The following is a 17,855-nucleotide window of genomic DNA, read 5'->3' on the forward strand; positions in this document are numbered from 1 at the left end:
TTTACAAAACATTTCAAAGAGAACAACAATCCTCTTCAAACTCTTCCAACAAATTGAAGAGAAGGGAGGGCGGCCAGGTGGCTCAGCTAGTTAGAGTGCGAGCTCTGAACAACAGAATTGCTGGTTCGATTTCCACTTGGGCCAGTGAGCTCCCCCCTCCACAACTAGATTGAAGACAACCAGCTATCACTGAGCTTCTGGAGGGGCAGCCGGATAACTCAGCTGGTTAGAGTGCAAGCTCTCAACAACAAGGTTGCTGGTTCGATTCCCGCATGGGATGGTGGGCTGTGCCCCCTGCAACTAAAGATTGAAAATGGCAACTGGACTTAGAGCTGAGCTGCGCCCTCCACAACTAGACTGAAGGACAACGACTTGGAGCTGATGGACCCTGGAGAAATACACTGTTCCCCAATATTCCCCAATAAAATTTATTAAAAAAAAGAAAAATTGAAGAGAAGGGAATATTTCCAAACTGATACAAAAGCAAGACAAAGATACCACAGAAAAACTACAGCTCAATATCCCTAATGAATATTGATGCAAATCCTCAACAATATATTAACAAACAAAGGTTAAAAGCCCATCGGAAGGATTACACACTGACTCAATACAGTTTATTCCTAGAAGGGAAGATTGGCTCAATATATGAAAATCAATCAAACACACCACATTAACATAATAAAGGGGAAAAAACACATGATCATCTCAACTGATGAAGAAAAAGCATTTGAAAGAATTCAATACCCTGTCATAATAAACACACTCAATAAATTAGGAATAGAAGGAAACTACCTTAAAATAATAAAGGTCACATGTGATAAACTCACAGGAAACATCATACTCAATGGTGAAAGTCTGAAAGCTTTACCTCGAAGCTAAGGATGTCCACTTTTGTCACTTTTACTCAACATAGTAGTACTAAAGTTCTAGCCAGAATAATTAGGAAAGAAAAAATAAATAAGAGGCATCCAAATTGGGAAGGAAACAATAAAATTATCCCTTTTCATAAACAACATGATCTTATGTAAATAAAACTATATATATTCCAAAAACAAAAGAAAACACCTGTTAGAACTAATAAGCTAATTCAGCAAAGCAGCAGGATACAAAGTCAACACAAAATATTAGTGGCATGTCTATTTCCAAACAATGGAAAATCTGAAACGAAATTACAAGAAGTCCCATTACATCAAAAAGAATAAAATACTTAAGAAATAACATAAACAAGGAGGTAAAAGACTTACATAATGAAAAGCGCAAAACCCTACTGAGATAAATTTAAAAAGACAAATGGAAACACATCCTGTCCATAGATTAGAAGATTTAATATTGTTAACATGTCAATACTGCCCAAAGCAATCTATAGATTCAAACCAATACCTATCAAAATACCAATGACATTTTTTGCAAAAATAAATGAAAAATTCATCCAAAAATTCATATGGAATTTCAAGGAACTCTCAAATAAAACAATCTTTTTAAAAATTATTTGTTTTTTTCAGTTACAGTTGACATTCAATATTATTTTATATTAGTTTCAGGTGTACAGCATAGTGGTTAAACATTTATTGATCACAAAACAATCTTGAAAAGAAAAACAAAGCTGGAAGAAGCACACTTCCTGACTGCAAAACTTAGGACAAAGTTGTAATCAAAACGGTGTGGAACTAGCAGAAAGACAAACACATAGATGAATGAAGACGACAGGGCACAGAAATAAATCCTCACATATAAAGTCAAATGATTTTTAAGAAGGGTGCCTGGACTATTCAATGTGAAAGAACAGTATTTTTAACAAACGATGCTAGGAAATCTGAATATCCAGATATTCGCATGTAAGAGAATGAAGTTGGGCCCTTATCTAACAACAAAGATAAAAATTAACTCACAATGGATCAAAATGGATCTAAGATTTAAATTAAGACCTAAAACTATAAAACACCTATAAGAAAACATAGGGCAAAAGCTGCATGACACTGGATTTGGCAATGATTTTTTTTCATGTATGACACCAAAGGCACAGGCAACAAAAGAAAAGCAGGCAAACTGAACTTCATGAAAATTTTAGGATCCTAGAATACTATCAACAGAGTAAAGATGCTACCAACAGAATAGGAGAAATTTTTCAAATCATATATCTAATAAGAAATTAACATCCAGAATACATAAAGACCTCCGACGCACCTCTCCTCACCCCGGCCCCTGCCAAAACACCCGCAAACGATTAATAGATGGGCAAAAGACTTAGACATGTCTCCAAAGAAAATATAGTAATGGCCAATAAGCACATAAAAAGATGCTCAAATACTAATCTTTAGGGAAATGAAAATCAAAACTACATGAGATATCACTTCATCCCCTTTAAGATGCTACTATCAAAAAAAAAAAAAACAGAAAATAATAAATGCTAGCAAGGATGTGAAAAAATTGGAACCCTTGTATACTGTTGGTGGGAATGCAAAATGGTACCAGTCCCTGTGGAAAACAGAATAGCGACTCCACAAAAAAATGTAACATAGAATTACATACTATCCATGAATTCCATTTCTGGGTATATATGCAAAAGAATTGAAAGCAGTGTCTCAAATGAATATTTATACACCATGTTCAAAGCAGCATTATTCACAATAACTAAAGCATAGAAGCAACCCTAGTGTCCACAGATGGATAAATGGATAAGGAAAATGTGGTATATACATAAAATGGAATATTATTCAACTTTAAAAAAGAAATTCTGACATACAAAGGTCTGACAATTAAGTTCACAAACTCATCCTAGAAAAAGTGCTCCATACCTCATTGCTGAACATCACTACGGTCACCTTCAAAGTGCTCCCCTTGGGAAGCTATGCACCGACACCAGCGCCTAGTCCACCCTTCAAAGCAATTTTGGAACTCTTTTTCTGGAATGGCCATCAGAATTGTCATCGTATTACCCTTGATGTCCTGAATGTCATAAAATGTCTTCCTTTCAATATTTACTTTATCTTCAGGTAAAGAAAGAAGTCATTGGGGGCCAGATCAGGTGAGTAGGGAGGGTATTCCAATACAGTTATTTGTTTACTAGCTAAAAACTCCCTCATAGACAGTGATGTGTGAGCTGATGCATTGTCGTGATGCAAGAGCCATGAATTGTTGGCGAAACGTTCAGGTCGTCTTTTTCACACAGCCTTTTTAGCATTTCCAAATAGTAAACTTGGTAACTGTTTGTCCAGTTGGTGCAAATTCATAATGAATAATCCCTCTGATATCAAAAAAGATTAGCAACATCATTGCAACAAGTTCGCGAACTTAATTGTCAGCCCTTGTATACTACAACATGAATGAACCTTGAAAACAGATGCTAAGTCAATTAAGCCAATCAGAAAAAGACATACAGTATGCTACCACTTACATGAAGTACTTAAAGGAGTCAAAAATCATCAGGACAGAAAGTAGAATCGTGGTTACCAGGGGCTGGGGGTGTTGGGGGTGGCAAATGAGGATTGTTTAAGGGGTATAAAGTTTCAATTTTGTAAGATGAAAAGAGAGATACAGATGGATGGTGGTGATGGCTGCACAATATTATAAAATATTTAATACCACTGAATTGTACAAGTGAAACTGGTTAATATGACAAATTTTATGTTATGTGCTTGCCACAATAAAAAATATTTTTTTTCTTTTTTTTATTAAATTTATTGGGGTGACGATTAGTAAAATTATACAGGTTTCAAGTGTACATTTCTATAATACATCATCTATATATTGCATTGAGTGTTCACTACCCAGAGTCAACTAAAAAAAGGATTGAGGATAGGGATGAATGACTACACAGGATATGAAAGAACTATGACAGAAGAAAGCATAATTACAAGATGACTTGCCAGGAATTTTGTTAATCTCCTTCGATGTTTTTTACCTGTTTGTCAACAGGTAAAACATTTGTTATTGGGTTTTATTTTTTATTTTTCAAATAACAATGCAAGGCAAGAATAGTGAAATCGGTATACATCCAGTTTTGTTTTAAAGATGCTTAACTATTAAATGGACAGAGAAAAGATAAACACACGACTAGTTTAAGAAAATGATTTTATGTTTGAAGAGAGGCTACAGTATATTTACATGCTAAGAAGAAAGGTTCACTAGAGGGAGAAGTTAGAGTCTGAGTACAAAAAGTAGCTGGTGGCACTACACACAGCACAAAGGAAAAAGGAATTTCTGCAGGACATTTCTACCACAGACAAAAGAAGGGGTTGAAGTAATAGACCTTGGTCTAGGTTGACTAGGAAAGGATGTGAAGCCAGAAGGTAAGTAAACAGATTTGAGAAAATATAAATATACCAAACGACTAAGTATATCCAAAAGGTGAAGAACTGATATAAGGAAAATAAAAAAGCTAGAAAGTTAAGAAAACATACTTGACCAAATTAATTACTATAGTTAAAACCAAACCTTACCCTTATAAGCTAGGTATATTATTTGCCCTAACATAAATTTCTGTAAGTTAAATTTCTGAAAACATGATAAAACACATACTACATTAAAATGCCCCAAGTAATAAGATTCTCCCATTATTTGTTAAGTAATCTCAGTGCTTTCAGAGAAAAATAATATTCAAATGTGATCAATACTTAGGTCTTTTACCCATTTCTTATTACCATTCTTATTTATTGTTTTGTTTACCTTGATCAGCTACTTTTTGTTTTGCTTCTTCTATTCTTTTTAGCTCCTGTTGCTTTGCTTCCAAGAGTTGCTTCTCTTCTTTTAAAGGATCATATTTTATTACTACAGGAATCATAAAAAAGAAGACTCTTAATTACCTTAAATTTAAATATACTAGCTCCAAAGAATATTCTTGAAAATAATCACTATTTCCAAGTTTGCAAAAATTTAAACACCAATTTAATATGAATTACCTAATATAAATTTAAATATAAAAACCTCTCCAAAATCCAAGTATTTTGAACAAATGTAATTATAAAATATAAAGAATTCCCATGCACAAAAAAGCAACTTAAATTACAATGTTTAAAATTTGACTTACTAGAAGAAGGCACTATGAGTAAATAAATGTCTTCTAATACAGCTACAACTGGTTGAGTATAAAGGTGTTTCCATGGAATTGTAAGATTAAGATTACCTACATTTTAAAAAAGACAAAAAATATTATTCATTTAACCTACATTTACTGTCAGACTATTTTCTGTCAGGCATTAAAAGAGATAAAGTGGCCTTTAACATTACAAGCTCAGTCACTTTACAGAAAGCTATTTTACAACTGAAAACAACAAGTTTGTTGTGAAAATTTGAAATTTTTGTATTAGTACTGTTGGAAAATCTACTGAATGATATCCGAAATATTTACAAGTTTCTGTTTATGGCAATCTGTATCACAAACATACTATTATTCTTCTACCATTAATCAACAATCCTTGATATTGTAACTTTGAATTTCCCCATTCTTACTCTAAATCTTTATAAGTATTTTCCTTACACTTTAAAATAGGTAGATTACATACTTTGTGTGTGTACTTTTCATATATAGAGGTTATATTAACATATACAGTCATGTGCAGCTTAACGACGGGGACACGTTCTGAGAAATTCATTACACAATTTCATCATTGTGCGATCACAGAGTGCACTTATACAAACTTAGATGGGATAGCCTACTATGCACCTAGGCTGTACGGTATAGCCTATTGCTCTCAGGCTACAAACCTGTAGAGCATGTTACTGTAAAAAACAACACAAAATTACATCAAGCACAAGGAAAAATGATGCAATCAAAAGACACAGTAAGCAGATGTATGAGGCTGCTGCTGGTGTAACATGGCATACTGATTTAAGGTAAAAAAAAAACTGTTTTAAGTAGAAAGAGTACACTCCAAAATAACAAGAAAAAGTAGAGGGCAAAGTCTTGTAAATAAATAAACCAGTAACATGGTCATTTATTACCTTTAGCAAGTATTATGTACTGTACATAATTTTATGTACCATACTTTTATTACAACTGGCAGCACAGCAGGTTTGTTTACACCAGCATCACCACAACCACATCAGTAATACGTGAGTTACAACAGCTATGACATCACTAGGCAGTAGGAATTTTTCAGTTCCATTATAATGTTATAGAACTACTATCGTGTATGTGATCTGTAGTTGACAAAAATGTCATTATACAGCTCGTGACTGTATGTATGGTAATATACATGTGTGTGATAATCATCATAAGTGTATGTACACACAAATTTTTCTGGTAATAGTCAAGGATCATGCGCAATATTTGAAAATTATTCAAACTAATGAGACTATTTTACCACAATCTAATAGCAAAGTATTTTTATAAACATTAGCGATTTCTTGAATGAAAAAATACTACTATGTACAGGGCTGATAATACTACTGATTCTAGTTTTATATATTTAGAAAATTTCCATAATAGTTTTAAAATATTTAAAATTTTTTTAGAAATTATGAGTCTCAATTTAAAAATAGATGCTATAATTGGAGAAGGGAAAGATTATTAAATACACTATTACCATATTAACTGGTTAGTAATTTGGAAATGGAAAAACTCTACTTAGACCTATCTCATTCCATAATCCATGTTTTTAAAACACCCCAATTGAGAAAAAGATTTCACCACACAATCCAGGGAAAAACATCTGATTTCTAAAAAAAGGGATAACTTTCTAAGTTTTGGAATTAGAGAAGATAGTGACCATTTCAAATTTCTGCACAGTCCAAAATGTAACCAAAATGGAATGAGATGGAAAAATAACTGTGACAAATTTGACATAATTTACTTATAAATACTATCAAGCAGACTACATACATATACACACATACATTAATAATAAAAAAAATGAACTAAAGTACAGAGAACAGTGACTAAATAGCTTTAAGTAATCAAAAGAAACTTATAAAATTAATAATGTAGCATTTTCATCCCTAAATCTATTTTTAACTAAACTTTTTTCTCTCAATATATGTAGGCTTCTTATAGAAAATTTGGAAAATTCAGAAAAATATAAATGAAGGTAATTCCAAGAATCTTCTACCTAAAGACAACTACTTTTAAAAAACATATGAGTATTTATATTTGATATATATGTATAATTCTTCATTCTAAATGAGGAAAACTTTTAAAGATCAGTAATATTAACAATACTCAATAATAGCAAGGGGACACTACATTCTTATAAAACTGGTTTTATTACTGTATCAGTCATTTGGAAACATGTACTTCTTTTTATGCAACAAATTATGTTCCTACTATACATTGTAGGTATTGTGCAAAGTGTGTGAATAAAACAAAGATTAAATCCACTTCTTCTCGAGAAACATATGTATAGAAGAAAAAAAAAAAGGATATTAAAGAATAGCAGGTTGCAACAACACCTTAAATGAGTCTCAAAATGATCTTGTATATTAGGTATTTAGTGCAGTGTATGTTCCACTATCTTGTATTAACAATGAATATTACCTTATTATTTTTAAGCATGGTTAGGCAAGAAAAAAGGAAGAAAGACTCGAAATGAAATCAGATCTATCTCCTCTCATACATTTATTTAATTTTCTTGAATTGACGTTAAATTTATGAACACTGAAATACAATAACCATAATTATAAAATTCAATAACTTTTGGAAAAATTTTAAAAGCTACATGAAAATACTACTGTAATATTGTTGTACCTATGGAAACACAGGATTACTCTACAATGTCCAAATATGTATTCATTGGATTATACTACCACAATAATTAAATGAGGTCAAATCAACATGGATTATGAGAAATCTTTATTAAATGTTAACTGAAAAAAATAGAATATGAAATCATACATATACCAGGATTACAAGTAGTTAAAATGTACACATGTAAAAAATCATATAGAAATATGCAAAAATAAATGTTAGCTAGAAAAGTATTGGGTGACATGTTTTCCATTATTTATACTAAACTGTCTTTAAATAGAGGGGGGGAAGAGAGAATTTGAACTGTAGCAATATATGATGATGAAAACTTTGTCAAGCAAATGGTCTAATAACAATCATAAGTGCACAAAATTATGGAGACATTAATCATGTAACTTATATAAGCTTCAGAATGTCTTGTTCCCTAAGTGACACCAATACGTTGAAATAACATTATATAAATCATACTACACAAACTATATAACAAAATATATCTATATACTTCCAAGTATCAACGACACTATCATCTTGCACAATATGTAAAGCAATAAAATTTAAACAGTAATTCAAAAAATGAAGTTAAAACAGTAAGCCAACATAATTTAAGAAATCAAACATACATGTATCTATTAAACATGTTAAAATGTCATATTCCAATCATTTTTTGCTCAACCAATACACTTGAAATGTAAACTATGAACACTGGGAAAATAATACAGAAAAACAACTAGTACAATATTTCCCGGAAGCCTAGACAACTTCCAGAGCAGAAATTCGGTTTCTGATAGGTCCTGAGCCAAAACGTCTGGATAATCCAGACCCTACTCCTTATACCACATATCCAGGCCCAATCAGAATTCATCAATAATAACTAGTCAGAAACCTAAGAACTGAGCAGGTTATGCTATTAGATTTAACACTCTGTCTCTCAATTCATTTTTAACATCTAATAACATGTATAATTTCATAGGTATTGGGCAAGGGATATATGGACCACATGGTATATTTAAGTTACACAATTAAGCTCTACCTAGATAAAAACACATTTTCAATTAATGCTCAGAAACATTAAAAATATCACATTATAGAAATACTAGGCATATTATTCTGATTGCATGTCCAGCAAGGAGAACATTCAAATAATAAACATAGCTTACCTATATGACCAACTTTAATTTTAAATGGTACATCCAGTTGACTCTGCAAAAAATATATAAATGTAAAACATTAATATATATATATATACAGTTCAGCAAAATAGATGACTGCTTTTTCTTCCTAGAATTAAAAGGTATAAGTTATACCTTGTCTTTACCTTCAATACTTATTTAAATTTATAAATATACATATAATTGGATTATTGTTCTCAAATACATAAAATTCAGGGAGACTGATCTTTTTAAAATAAATAGTGGAAAGGTTCTACAGTAATACTGACCACATATGTTACCCATAACAGAATCACTACTTCTTTTACATTTAAAAAAAAAAAAAAAGTGGGAAATTCCACTGTCAACTTGTGCTTGTAGGGAGATTAAAACTCCACTTTGCAAAAAATATCATCAAAAAAATGTTCCTTATTCAATGGGGGAAGGGGTAACCTTTTTAATAAATGGTGCTGGGAAAATTGGATACCCACTGCAAAAGAAAGAAGTTGGACCCTTATCTTATACGATATGCAAAAATTAACTCAAAATGGCCCAAAGATATAAACACAAAAACTGAAACTATAAAACCCTTAGGAAAAAAAATAAGGTAAAATTTGGCAATGACTCCTTTGATATCACACCAGAGGCACAGGCAACAAATGAAAAACACAGATAAATTCAATCTCATCAAAATTAAAAACTTTTGTGCATCAAAACACACTCAACAGAGTCATAAAGCAACCCATGGAATGGGGGGACACAACTGCAAATCACACCGATAAGGGTAAATCTCCAATATATACAAAGAACTATACAACTTGACCAAAAAGAAAAAAAAAATTGAAATATCAATTGTCATTCCTCCAAAGAACAAAAAAAAAAAAACACATGAAAAGATGCTCAACCTTACTAGTCATTAAAGAAATGCTAATAAAAACCAAAATGAAATACAACTTTACACCCATTAGGAAGGCTATTATAAAAAAAACCAGAAAACAAATGTTGTCAAGGATGTGGTGAAACTGAAACCCTCATGCACTGCTAGTGGGAATATAAAATAGTTCAACTGCTATGGAAAACAGTAGGGTGGTTCCTGAAAAGGCTAAACATAAAATCCAGCAACTAAACTAGGTATACCCACATAAATTTAAAGCAGAGACTTAAACAGATGTGTGCATGCCAATGCTCATAGCAGCATTATCGATTGTTAAGAGTCAAAAGGCAGAAATGATTCAAATGTCCATCAACAGATGAACAGATAAACAAAATGTGGCATATACTAGAGAATATTATTCAGCCATAAAAAGGAAAAATGTTCTGATACTGGCTAAACAACATCGATGAACGTTGAAGGATTACACTAAATGAAACAAGACAGAGAGAAAATGACAAAATAGCATGATTTCATTTATATGAGGTATCTGGAACACGCAAATTCATAGAGACAGAAAATAGATTAGAGATTAGCAGGGAATGAGAATAGGGAATGAGAAGTTATTTTTTATGGGTACAGGGTTCCCTGTGGCATAATGAAAAAGTTTTGGAAATACTAGTGATGGTTGCATATCGTTGTAAATGTAATTAATGCCACTCAATTCTATAGTAAAAAAATGGCTAAAATGGTACAAAAAACTTGAAGATGATTAGGGAAATAAGTTAACCATTTAAAGTAAAACCATACAGAAACTAATATAATACTGCATTGTCAACTATACTTTAATAAGTAAATTTGAAAAAAATAAAACCACCACATCGGAAGATATACCAGAAATATTTTTAAATGGGGAAAAGTATAATGTCAGTTTGTGCTTTTAAGTCCATTTCGCAGAATTCACATTTTACAAAATTTATTTTCAAAAAATGTTCTCAAACTTAAATGATTTATGGTGACAAAGTAAATCAGGAAAAAGTCTATATAGATAAATGCATTAACAAATTTCTTATAGTCAAACCTACCAGGGCATTTTCTTTAATTTCAAGATTCTTGAGGGCCACAGCTCCTAAAAAAGATTATTAAAAACAATAAAACTGAAATATTCAAATATTTTTCATTTTAAAAAGTTAGGTAAATTTCATTCCTAAAATGTCACATTAAGGAAGGATACTTACAAATCATGTACAAGACAGAAAACAGAATGCAACTATAATCTTCATTCTTCAGCTTAGTCTAAGATTGCATGTTTCACCAAAACATCATTTATTGGTAAGTTATGACCTTTGCAATTGTAGCTCAATGTTTATGCATTTTAATCAGAATTATACAAATAATATGAACCTAGCAAGGTAGCATAATATATGAGCAATTTTTTAAATGCACAATCAGCAAGCTCAAAGATATATAAACTTCCCAAACTGAAATGCAAACAGAAAAATGAAAGAAAAAAGATAATACAAGAGAAGTCCAAGAGCTGTACGACAACTGTAAAAGCTATAACATATGCATAACGGAAAAAAAAAAAACCAGAGAAGCAAAAAAAACTAAATTAAAGTAATAATGGCTGAGAAATTTCTAAAATTAATAATAAAGACACCAAATCACAGATCTAGGAAGCTCAGACAACAAGCAAAAAAAAAAAGAAAAAAATCTACATGTAGGCATATCATAAACTAAAGCAAATCAAAGATTAAGGAAAATCTTGAATATGATCCAGAAATTCCACGTCTGGGTATACAAATAAAGGAAAACAGGATATCGAAAATATATCTGCACTTCTATGTTTATTGCTGCATTATTCATAATACCCAAGATATGGAAACAACCTAAGTGTACATCGACAGATAAAGGATAAGGATGGGATACACACACACACCACACACACGTGCACACATGCGAGCGCGCGCACTCTCTCTCACACACACACACCCCAATAGAAGTACAAGAAATAACTGAATTGAAAAATTCACTAGAGAAAGTCAAAACCAGACTTGAACAGGCCAAAGAATGAATCAGCAAACTTAAAGACAAATTATTTGAAAATAAAAAGGAGCAAAAATTTTAAGTTGAAGAAAAGTGAACATAGTCTAAGAGACTCATGGGACATTATCAAGTGTATGCATTACAGAATTCCAAAAGGAGGAGAAATAAAGAAAGGGTCAGGGAACTTATTTGGAGAAATAATATCCAAAAACTCCCAAATTTGAGGAAAGACATGGATATATGAATCCAAGAATCTCAACCAAGAAACATGACAATCAAAGACAAAGAAAGATTAAAGGCAGTAAGGAAAAAGTGACTTGACATATACACAGGTTCCTCAATAAGATTATCAGTGGATTTCTCAGCAGAAACAGTGGATTTCTGCAAGCCAGAAAACAGGGGTATTATATTTAAAGTGCTGAAAGAAAAAAATCTGTCAACTGAGAACATTATATCAAGCAAAACATATCTACTTCCAAAATAAGGAAACATTTAAGATACTCTCAGACAACCAAAAGCTGAGGGAGCTCATTACCAGCAGCTCTGCCTTACGAGAAATTTTAAAGGGAGTCCTTCAAGTTGAAAAAATACTAGGTAGTAACTTGAAGCCATTGAAAATATAAAGTTCTACAGTAAAGGTGAAAACATGGGAAAATATAAGAAACAGTATTATAATTTTACTTTGTAATTCCATTGTTTATTCCTTTATAGGATTTAAAAGGCAAAAGATGTTTTTAAATTATAAGTCATGTTAATAGGTACATAATAGGTACATAATATATTAAAATGTCATATCAATAACAAAGTTGGGGAGGCGAGCTATAAAGGACTAGAGTTATTGTATGAAATTAAAGTTAAGTTCCTACCAGCTTAAAATAGTTATAACATTAAAATATTGTATGTCATCCCTGTGGACCCACAAAGAAAATATCTCCCAAATATACAAAAGGAAATAAGGGAATCAAAACTTGTCACTACAAAATAACTGACTAGACACAAAGGGAATAAGGGGAAAAAATGAGACAAAAAGTTAAAAGACAAAGAGAAATTAACAAAATGACAATACAAAGTCCCTCCCTATCAGTAATTACTTTAATGTAAATAGTTTAAACTCACCAATCAAAAGACCTAGGTGGGGAGAATGGATTTTAAAAAATAAAATGAAACAGGATCCCCCTATATGGTGTCTACAAGAGACTCACTTCAGCTCTAAAGGACACACATAGGTTGAAAGAAAAAGGATGGAAAACGATTTCCCATGCAAATAAGAAGGCAGAGATGTGTGTGCGTTATGTTCCATTGAGTCAGCTCCAATTCCTGGAGACACCATAAATGAGTGATGGCTACAATGTCCTGTCCTCAGCACCCCTGCTCAGCTCCTGGAGACTCATACCTATGGCTTCTTTTTAAGGAGTCAATTCATCTCATATCTGGTCTTCCTCTTCTCCCGCTGCCTTATATTTTTCGCAGCATTATTATCTTTTCCAAAGAACCCTACCTTTTCATGATGTCTCCAAAGTAGGACAGCTTCTGTTTTGTCATTTTTGCCTCCAGCCATGTTTCAGGCTTAATTTGCTCTAGGACCCACTTGTTCATCTTTCTGGCAGTTCCGGGTATCCATAGAACTCTCCTCCAACACTATATTTCAAATGATTTTTTTTTTTTTCCTAACAGGCTTCTACATTCTCCAGCTTTCGCATCCACACAGTTAAGTTTAAAAGTGAGGGTGTGGATGATCTTAGCCCTGATTTCTAATGACACATCTTTGCTCTTCGTGATTTTTCCTAATTCTTCCATTGCTGACCTTCCAAGTCTCCGCATTCCTTTGATTTCTTGGCTGCCATCTCCATTTGAATTGATGAGTGAACCAAGGTAAGCAAAATCTTTGACATTTTTGATATCTTCATAGTCTATGTTAAAGTTGTGTATTTCTTCTGTAGTTGTTTTCGTCTTCTTGATGTCCAAATGCAGTCACTTTGTCACTTTTTTCTTTCACCTTTATCAGAAGTAATTTAATCCATAGCTACTTTCAGCAAGTAAGATGTCATCTGTGTATCTTAAATTATTGATATTTCTTCCAACAATTTTCACTCCTTCCTCTGAGTCTAGTACAGTTTTTCATATGTTCTACATACAGATTAAACAAATAGGGACATTTGTCTGATACTTTTACCTATAGAAAACCATTCTGTCTCTGTCCTCACAGTGGCTTCCTGCCCACAATACAGGTTATGCATCAAAACTATCAAGTGCTGAGGCACACACATTTCTTTCAGAGAAACTCACAGCTTTTCATGATTCACACAATAAAAGATTTTACTGTAGTCTATAAAACATAAGACTAACCTGAAATTCTTTGGAGCACTCCAGTATCCAATGAATGTTCACAATTATACCTCAAGCACCTCTTCCTTTTCTGAATCCAGCTGGAACATCTGGCATTTCTTGTTTCATGTAAGCTAGAAGCCTTTGTTGTGTCACCTTGAGCATCACTTTATTTGTGCGGGAAATCAGAGCAATGGTCCTATAGTTACTGCTAGCTTTGGCCTCTCTTTTCTTAAAAATTGGAATGTATATTGACCATTTCCAGTTTGTAAGCCATTGTTGTTTTTCATATTTGTTGACATATTCTTGTTAGGATTTTGATAGATTCAGTCTTTGTGGCTAGAAATAGTTCTATCACTATCCTATCTACCCCTGGTGATTTACTTCCTCCCAATAATTTCACAGCAGTTTTCACTTCACTTTCTAGAATTACAGGTTCTTCCTTATAGCAATCTTCTTCAAAGGTTTCTGTCATCCTTTTGTCTCTTCTGTATAGACTTTCAGTATACTGTTTCCACCATCCCTTTATTTTCTCCTTGTCAGATAATGTGCTTCCTTTTTGGTCATTCAGCATCCCTAGTCTAGGTTTGAATTTCCCTTTTGTTTTTGAGTCTTCTGGTAGAGATCTTCCTTTTTTCCTTTTTTGTTGCTCTCTTATAGCTCCTTATATTAATATAATAGTTCTCTTTATCTCTACATGATAGTCATTTAAAACTTAAGTTCAGGATTTTAACCTCACTTTTGTCACCTTTTACTTTTACCTCTTGCCTGACCTTTTAACAATTTTTAGTGTTTCTTCCATCATCCATCTCAATTTTTCCTTCCTTTTTACAGCTTTTTGTCTTTTCTCATGCTTCCCTAATAATATTTCTAGTTTCAATCCACAGTTCTTCTGGCTTTCAGTCAATCAAGTTTAACGGTCTGTTTTTTCTGTGGACTTCAAATCCATCTGGAATGTTATTTACATTGCATTTTAGCACTACAATTCTTTTAGTGCTCCTCTTCAGCTTTATTCTAATGTTTAATATTAACAGTTTGTGATCAGTGCCACAATTTGCTCCTATTCTTGTTTGGCACAGAGAATACAGTTCCTCCATCTCCTTCTCCCAATTACGGTCTATTTGACTTCTGTACTGGCCTTCTGGTGATGTCCATGTATACAGTCATCTGTTCGGCTATTTGAAGCACGTGTCTGCAATGGACACATTGCTGGCTTCACAGAAATTCATGAGCTAATCTCCTGCTTCATTCCTGACCCCTAATTTCCTATTTTTGCATTCCAGTCACCTATAATTATCAGCATGTCTTGTTTGGGTGTGTGTGATCAATTTCTTCTCGGATACATGCATAAGAGCTTTCAACCTCATCTTCTTTAGCCTTGGGAGCATAGACATGAAGCTGGTCGGTATTACTTGGTCAGACCTTGCATTGTAGCCCCTAACTACCTGCATTGCATCTTGCCTCACTAGTGAAGCTACTCCATTTCTTCTGAGTTTGTCGTTTCTAGAGTAGAGCACTTTGCAGTTGCTTGATGGTACATGGTCCATTCCAGGCCACTTTAGTTCATTACCACCAACCACTGCACGATTTAGATGTTCCACTTCTTGCTTTACAATTTCCACTTTCCCTTGGTTTCTGTTCTTTACATTCTATGTTGTAAATGTACATGTTGTGCAGCATCATACTTTCTTTTCACCTTTGTGTACATCAGCTGCTAGACGTCCCTCTGGCTTTATCTAGAATTGGTCATTAGCACCAATGCTATTCATACTTGTTCTCTGTTCTTCCCCAGTAACTGAGTGCTTTCCCACCTGGGAGTCTCATCTTTCAGCACTAGCTCGTATCTCATTTTGGACCATCTTATCATAGGGTTTTTGAGGCACAACAAAATGAAAAACATAACAAGATAATGCAGGAGTGTTTTTCCATTGCCTTCTGCTGCGCAGTATTTGGGTCCAAACCACGTGTTTGGGTCCATAGTATTGCAATAACCAAATGCCTGCAAAATGTCGGTGCCCCTGTGGATAGCAGAAATGGCTACACTAATATTAGACAAAAGAGAATGTAAGTCAAAAGCTGTTACAAGAGACAAAGAAGAGCATTATATGATAATAAAAGGGTCAATTCACTAAGGAGATATATTTGTGAACATATACACACCAAATATCAGAGCTCAAAAATGCATGATATAAACACTGACAAAATTGAAGAGAGAAATAGATAGCTCTATGATAATAGTAGGAAGCTTCAATACACAATTTTAATAATGGATACAAACACCCAACAGAGTATTAACAAGGAAGTAGATGAATTGAACTTAACAAACATATACAAAACATTCTACCCAACAACAGCAGAATACACAATTTTCTCAAGTGCACATGGAACATCCTCTAGGATAGGTCATATGTTAGGCAACAAAACAAATCTGAATAAATTTTAAAAGACTGAAATAATATATGGTATCTTTTCTGATAAGAGTGGAACTAATCTAGGAATCAACAGAAGGAAAACTGAAAAATCCACAAATATGTAAAAACTAACAAACACTAAACAAGCAATGAGTCAAAAAAGAAATCACAAGAAAAATCTGAAAAGAAATCACAAGAAAATATCAATAATCTGAAGAGACCTGTAATCTGAAGGGACAAGAAAAAATTAAAAACAAGAAAAATTATGTGCTCGCTTCAGCAGCACACATACTAAAAACAACAAGAAAAATTAAAAGGAAAACACAACATACCAAAACTTATGGGATGAAGCAAAAGCAGTCCTGGGAAATTTACAGCTGTAAATGTTTACATTAAAAAAAAAAGAAATATCCCAGATCAACAACCTAAATTTGCACCTAAAATAAATTTTAAAAAAGATTAACTACACCCAAAGCTACCAGGATGGCTGAAATAATAAAGATTAGAACAGGGATGCAAAACAGAGAAAAGCAACAGAGAAAATCAATGAAATCAAATGTTGGTACTTCGAAAAATCAAAACAATTGACAAATCTTTAGCTAGGGTGACCAAGAAAAAAAAAAGAGTTGAATAATTAAGATAAAAAATTAAGGCGGGGACAGTACTACCAATTTCACAGATACAAAAAATGGTTATAGAGAGTACCATGAACTGTATATCAACAAATTGGATAGATCACCTGATGAAATGGATACATTCCTAGATATATACTCCTACCACTAAAGAATCATGAAAATATCAATAATCTGAAGAGACCTGTAATTAGTAAAGGGATTTCATCAGTAATCAAGAACCTCTCAACAACAGCAACAAGCCCAGGGCCAGATGGATTCACTGGTGCATTCTACGAAACATTTAAAAGAAAACAACAATCCTCTCAAATTCTTCTAAAACACTGAAAAGAAGGGAATGCTTCCAAACTCAAATCTACAAAGTAAGCATTACCACGTTTCCCCGAAAATAAGACCTAGCCAGACAATCAGCTCTAATGCACCTTTTGGAGCAAAAATTAATATAAGACCCAGTCTTATAGTGAAATGAGACCGGGTCTTATCTAATATAATATAATATAAGACCAGGTCTTATATTAATTTTTTCTCCAAAAGACACAGCAGAGCTGATTGTCCTGCTAGGTCTTATTTTTGGGCAAACATGGTAATCTAATACCAAAGCCAGACAAAAACACCACAAGAAAACTACAGATCAATATCCTCAATGAATACTGATGCAAAAATCCTCAACAAATACTAGCAAACAAAATTCAACAGCACATTAAAAGGATTAGACACCACGACTCAATACAATTTATTCCT

The 17,855-nt window shown here is 32.9% G+C and overlaps 1 protein-coding gene across 3 annotated transcripts in view; it reads right to left on the minus strand.

Moving 5' to 3' along the window:
• VPS13A (vacuolar protein sorting 13 homolog A) overlaps window positions 1–17,855 on the minus strand; it is a 194,261-nt gene that overhangs the window by 165,796 nt on the left and 10,610 nt on the right. For all 3 annotated transcript variants that reach the window (XM_019736649.3, XM_019736650.3, XM_019736651.3), the window contains exons 2-5: window positions 10,786–10,829; window positions 8,839–8,881; window positions 5,027–5,122; window positions 4,666–4,767 (exon numbers count right to left, since the gene is read on the minus strand). In XM_019736649.3, coding sequence (XP_019592208.2) covers window positions 4,666–4,767; window positions 5,027–5,122; window positions 8,839–8,881; window positions 10,786–10,829 — 285 coding nt within the window. The remainder of the gene's footprint in view (window positions 1–4,665; window positions 4,768–5,026; window positions 5,123–8,838; window positions 8,882–10,785; window positions 10,830–17,855) is intronic.

The sequence above is a fragment of the Rhinolophus sinicus genome, chromosome 16 (assembly GCF_057876585.1).
Source record: "Rhinolophus sinicus isolate RSI-liver-muscle chromosome 16, RSI-T2T, whole genome shotgun sequence".
Lineage (NCBI taxonomy): Eukaryota > Metazoa > Chordata > Mammalia > Chiroptera > Rhinolophidae > Rhinolophus > Rhinolophus sinicus.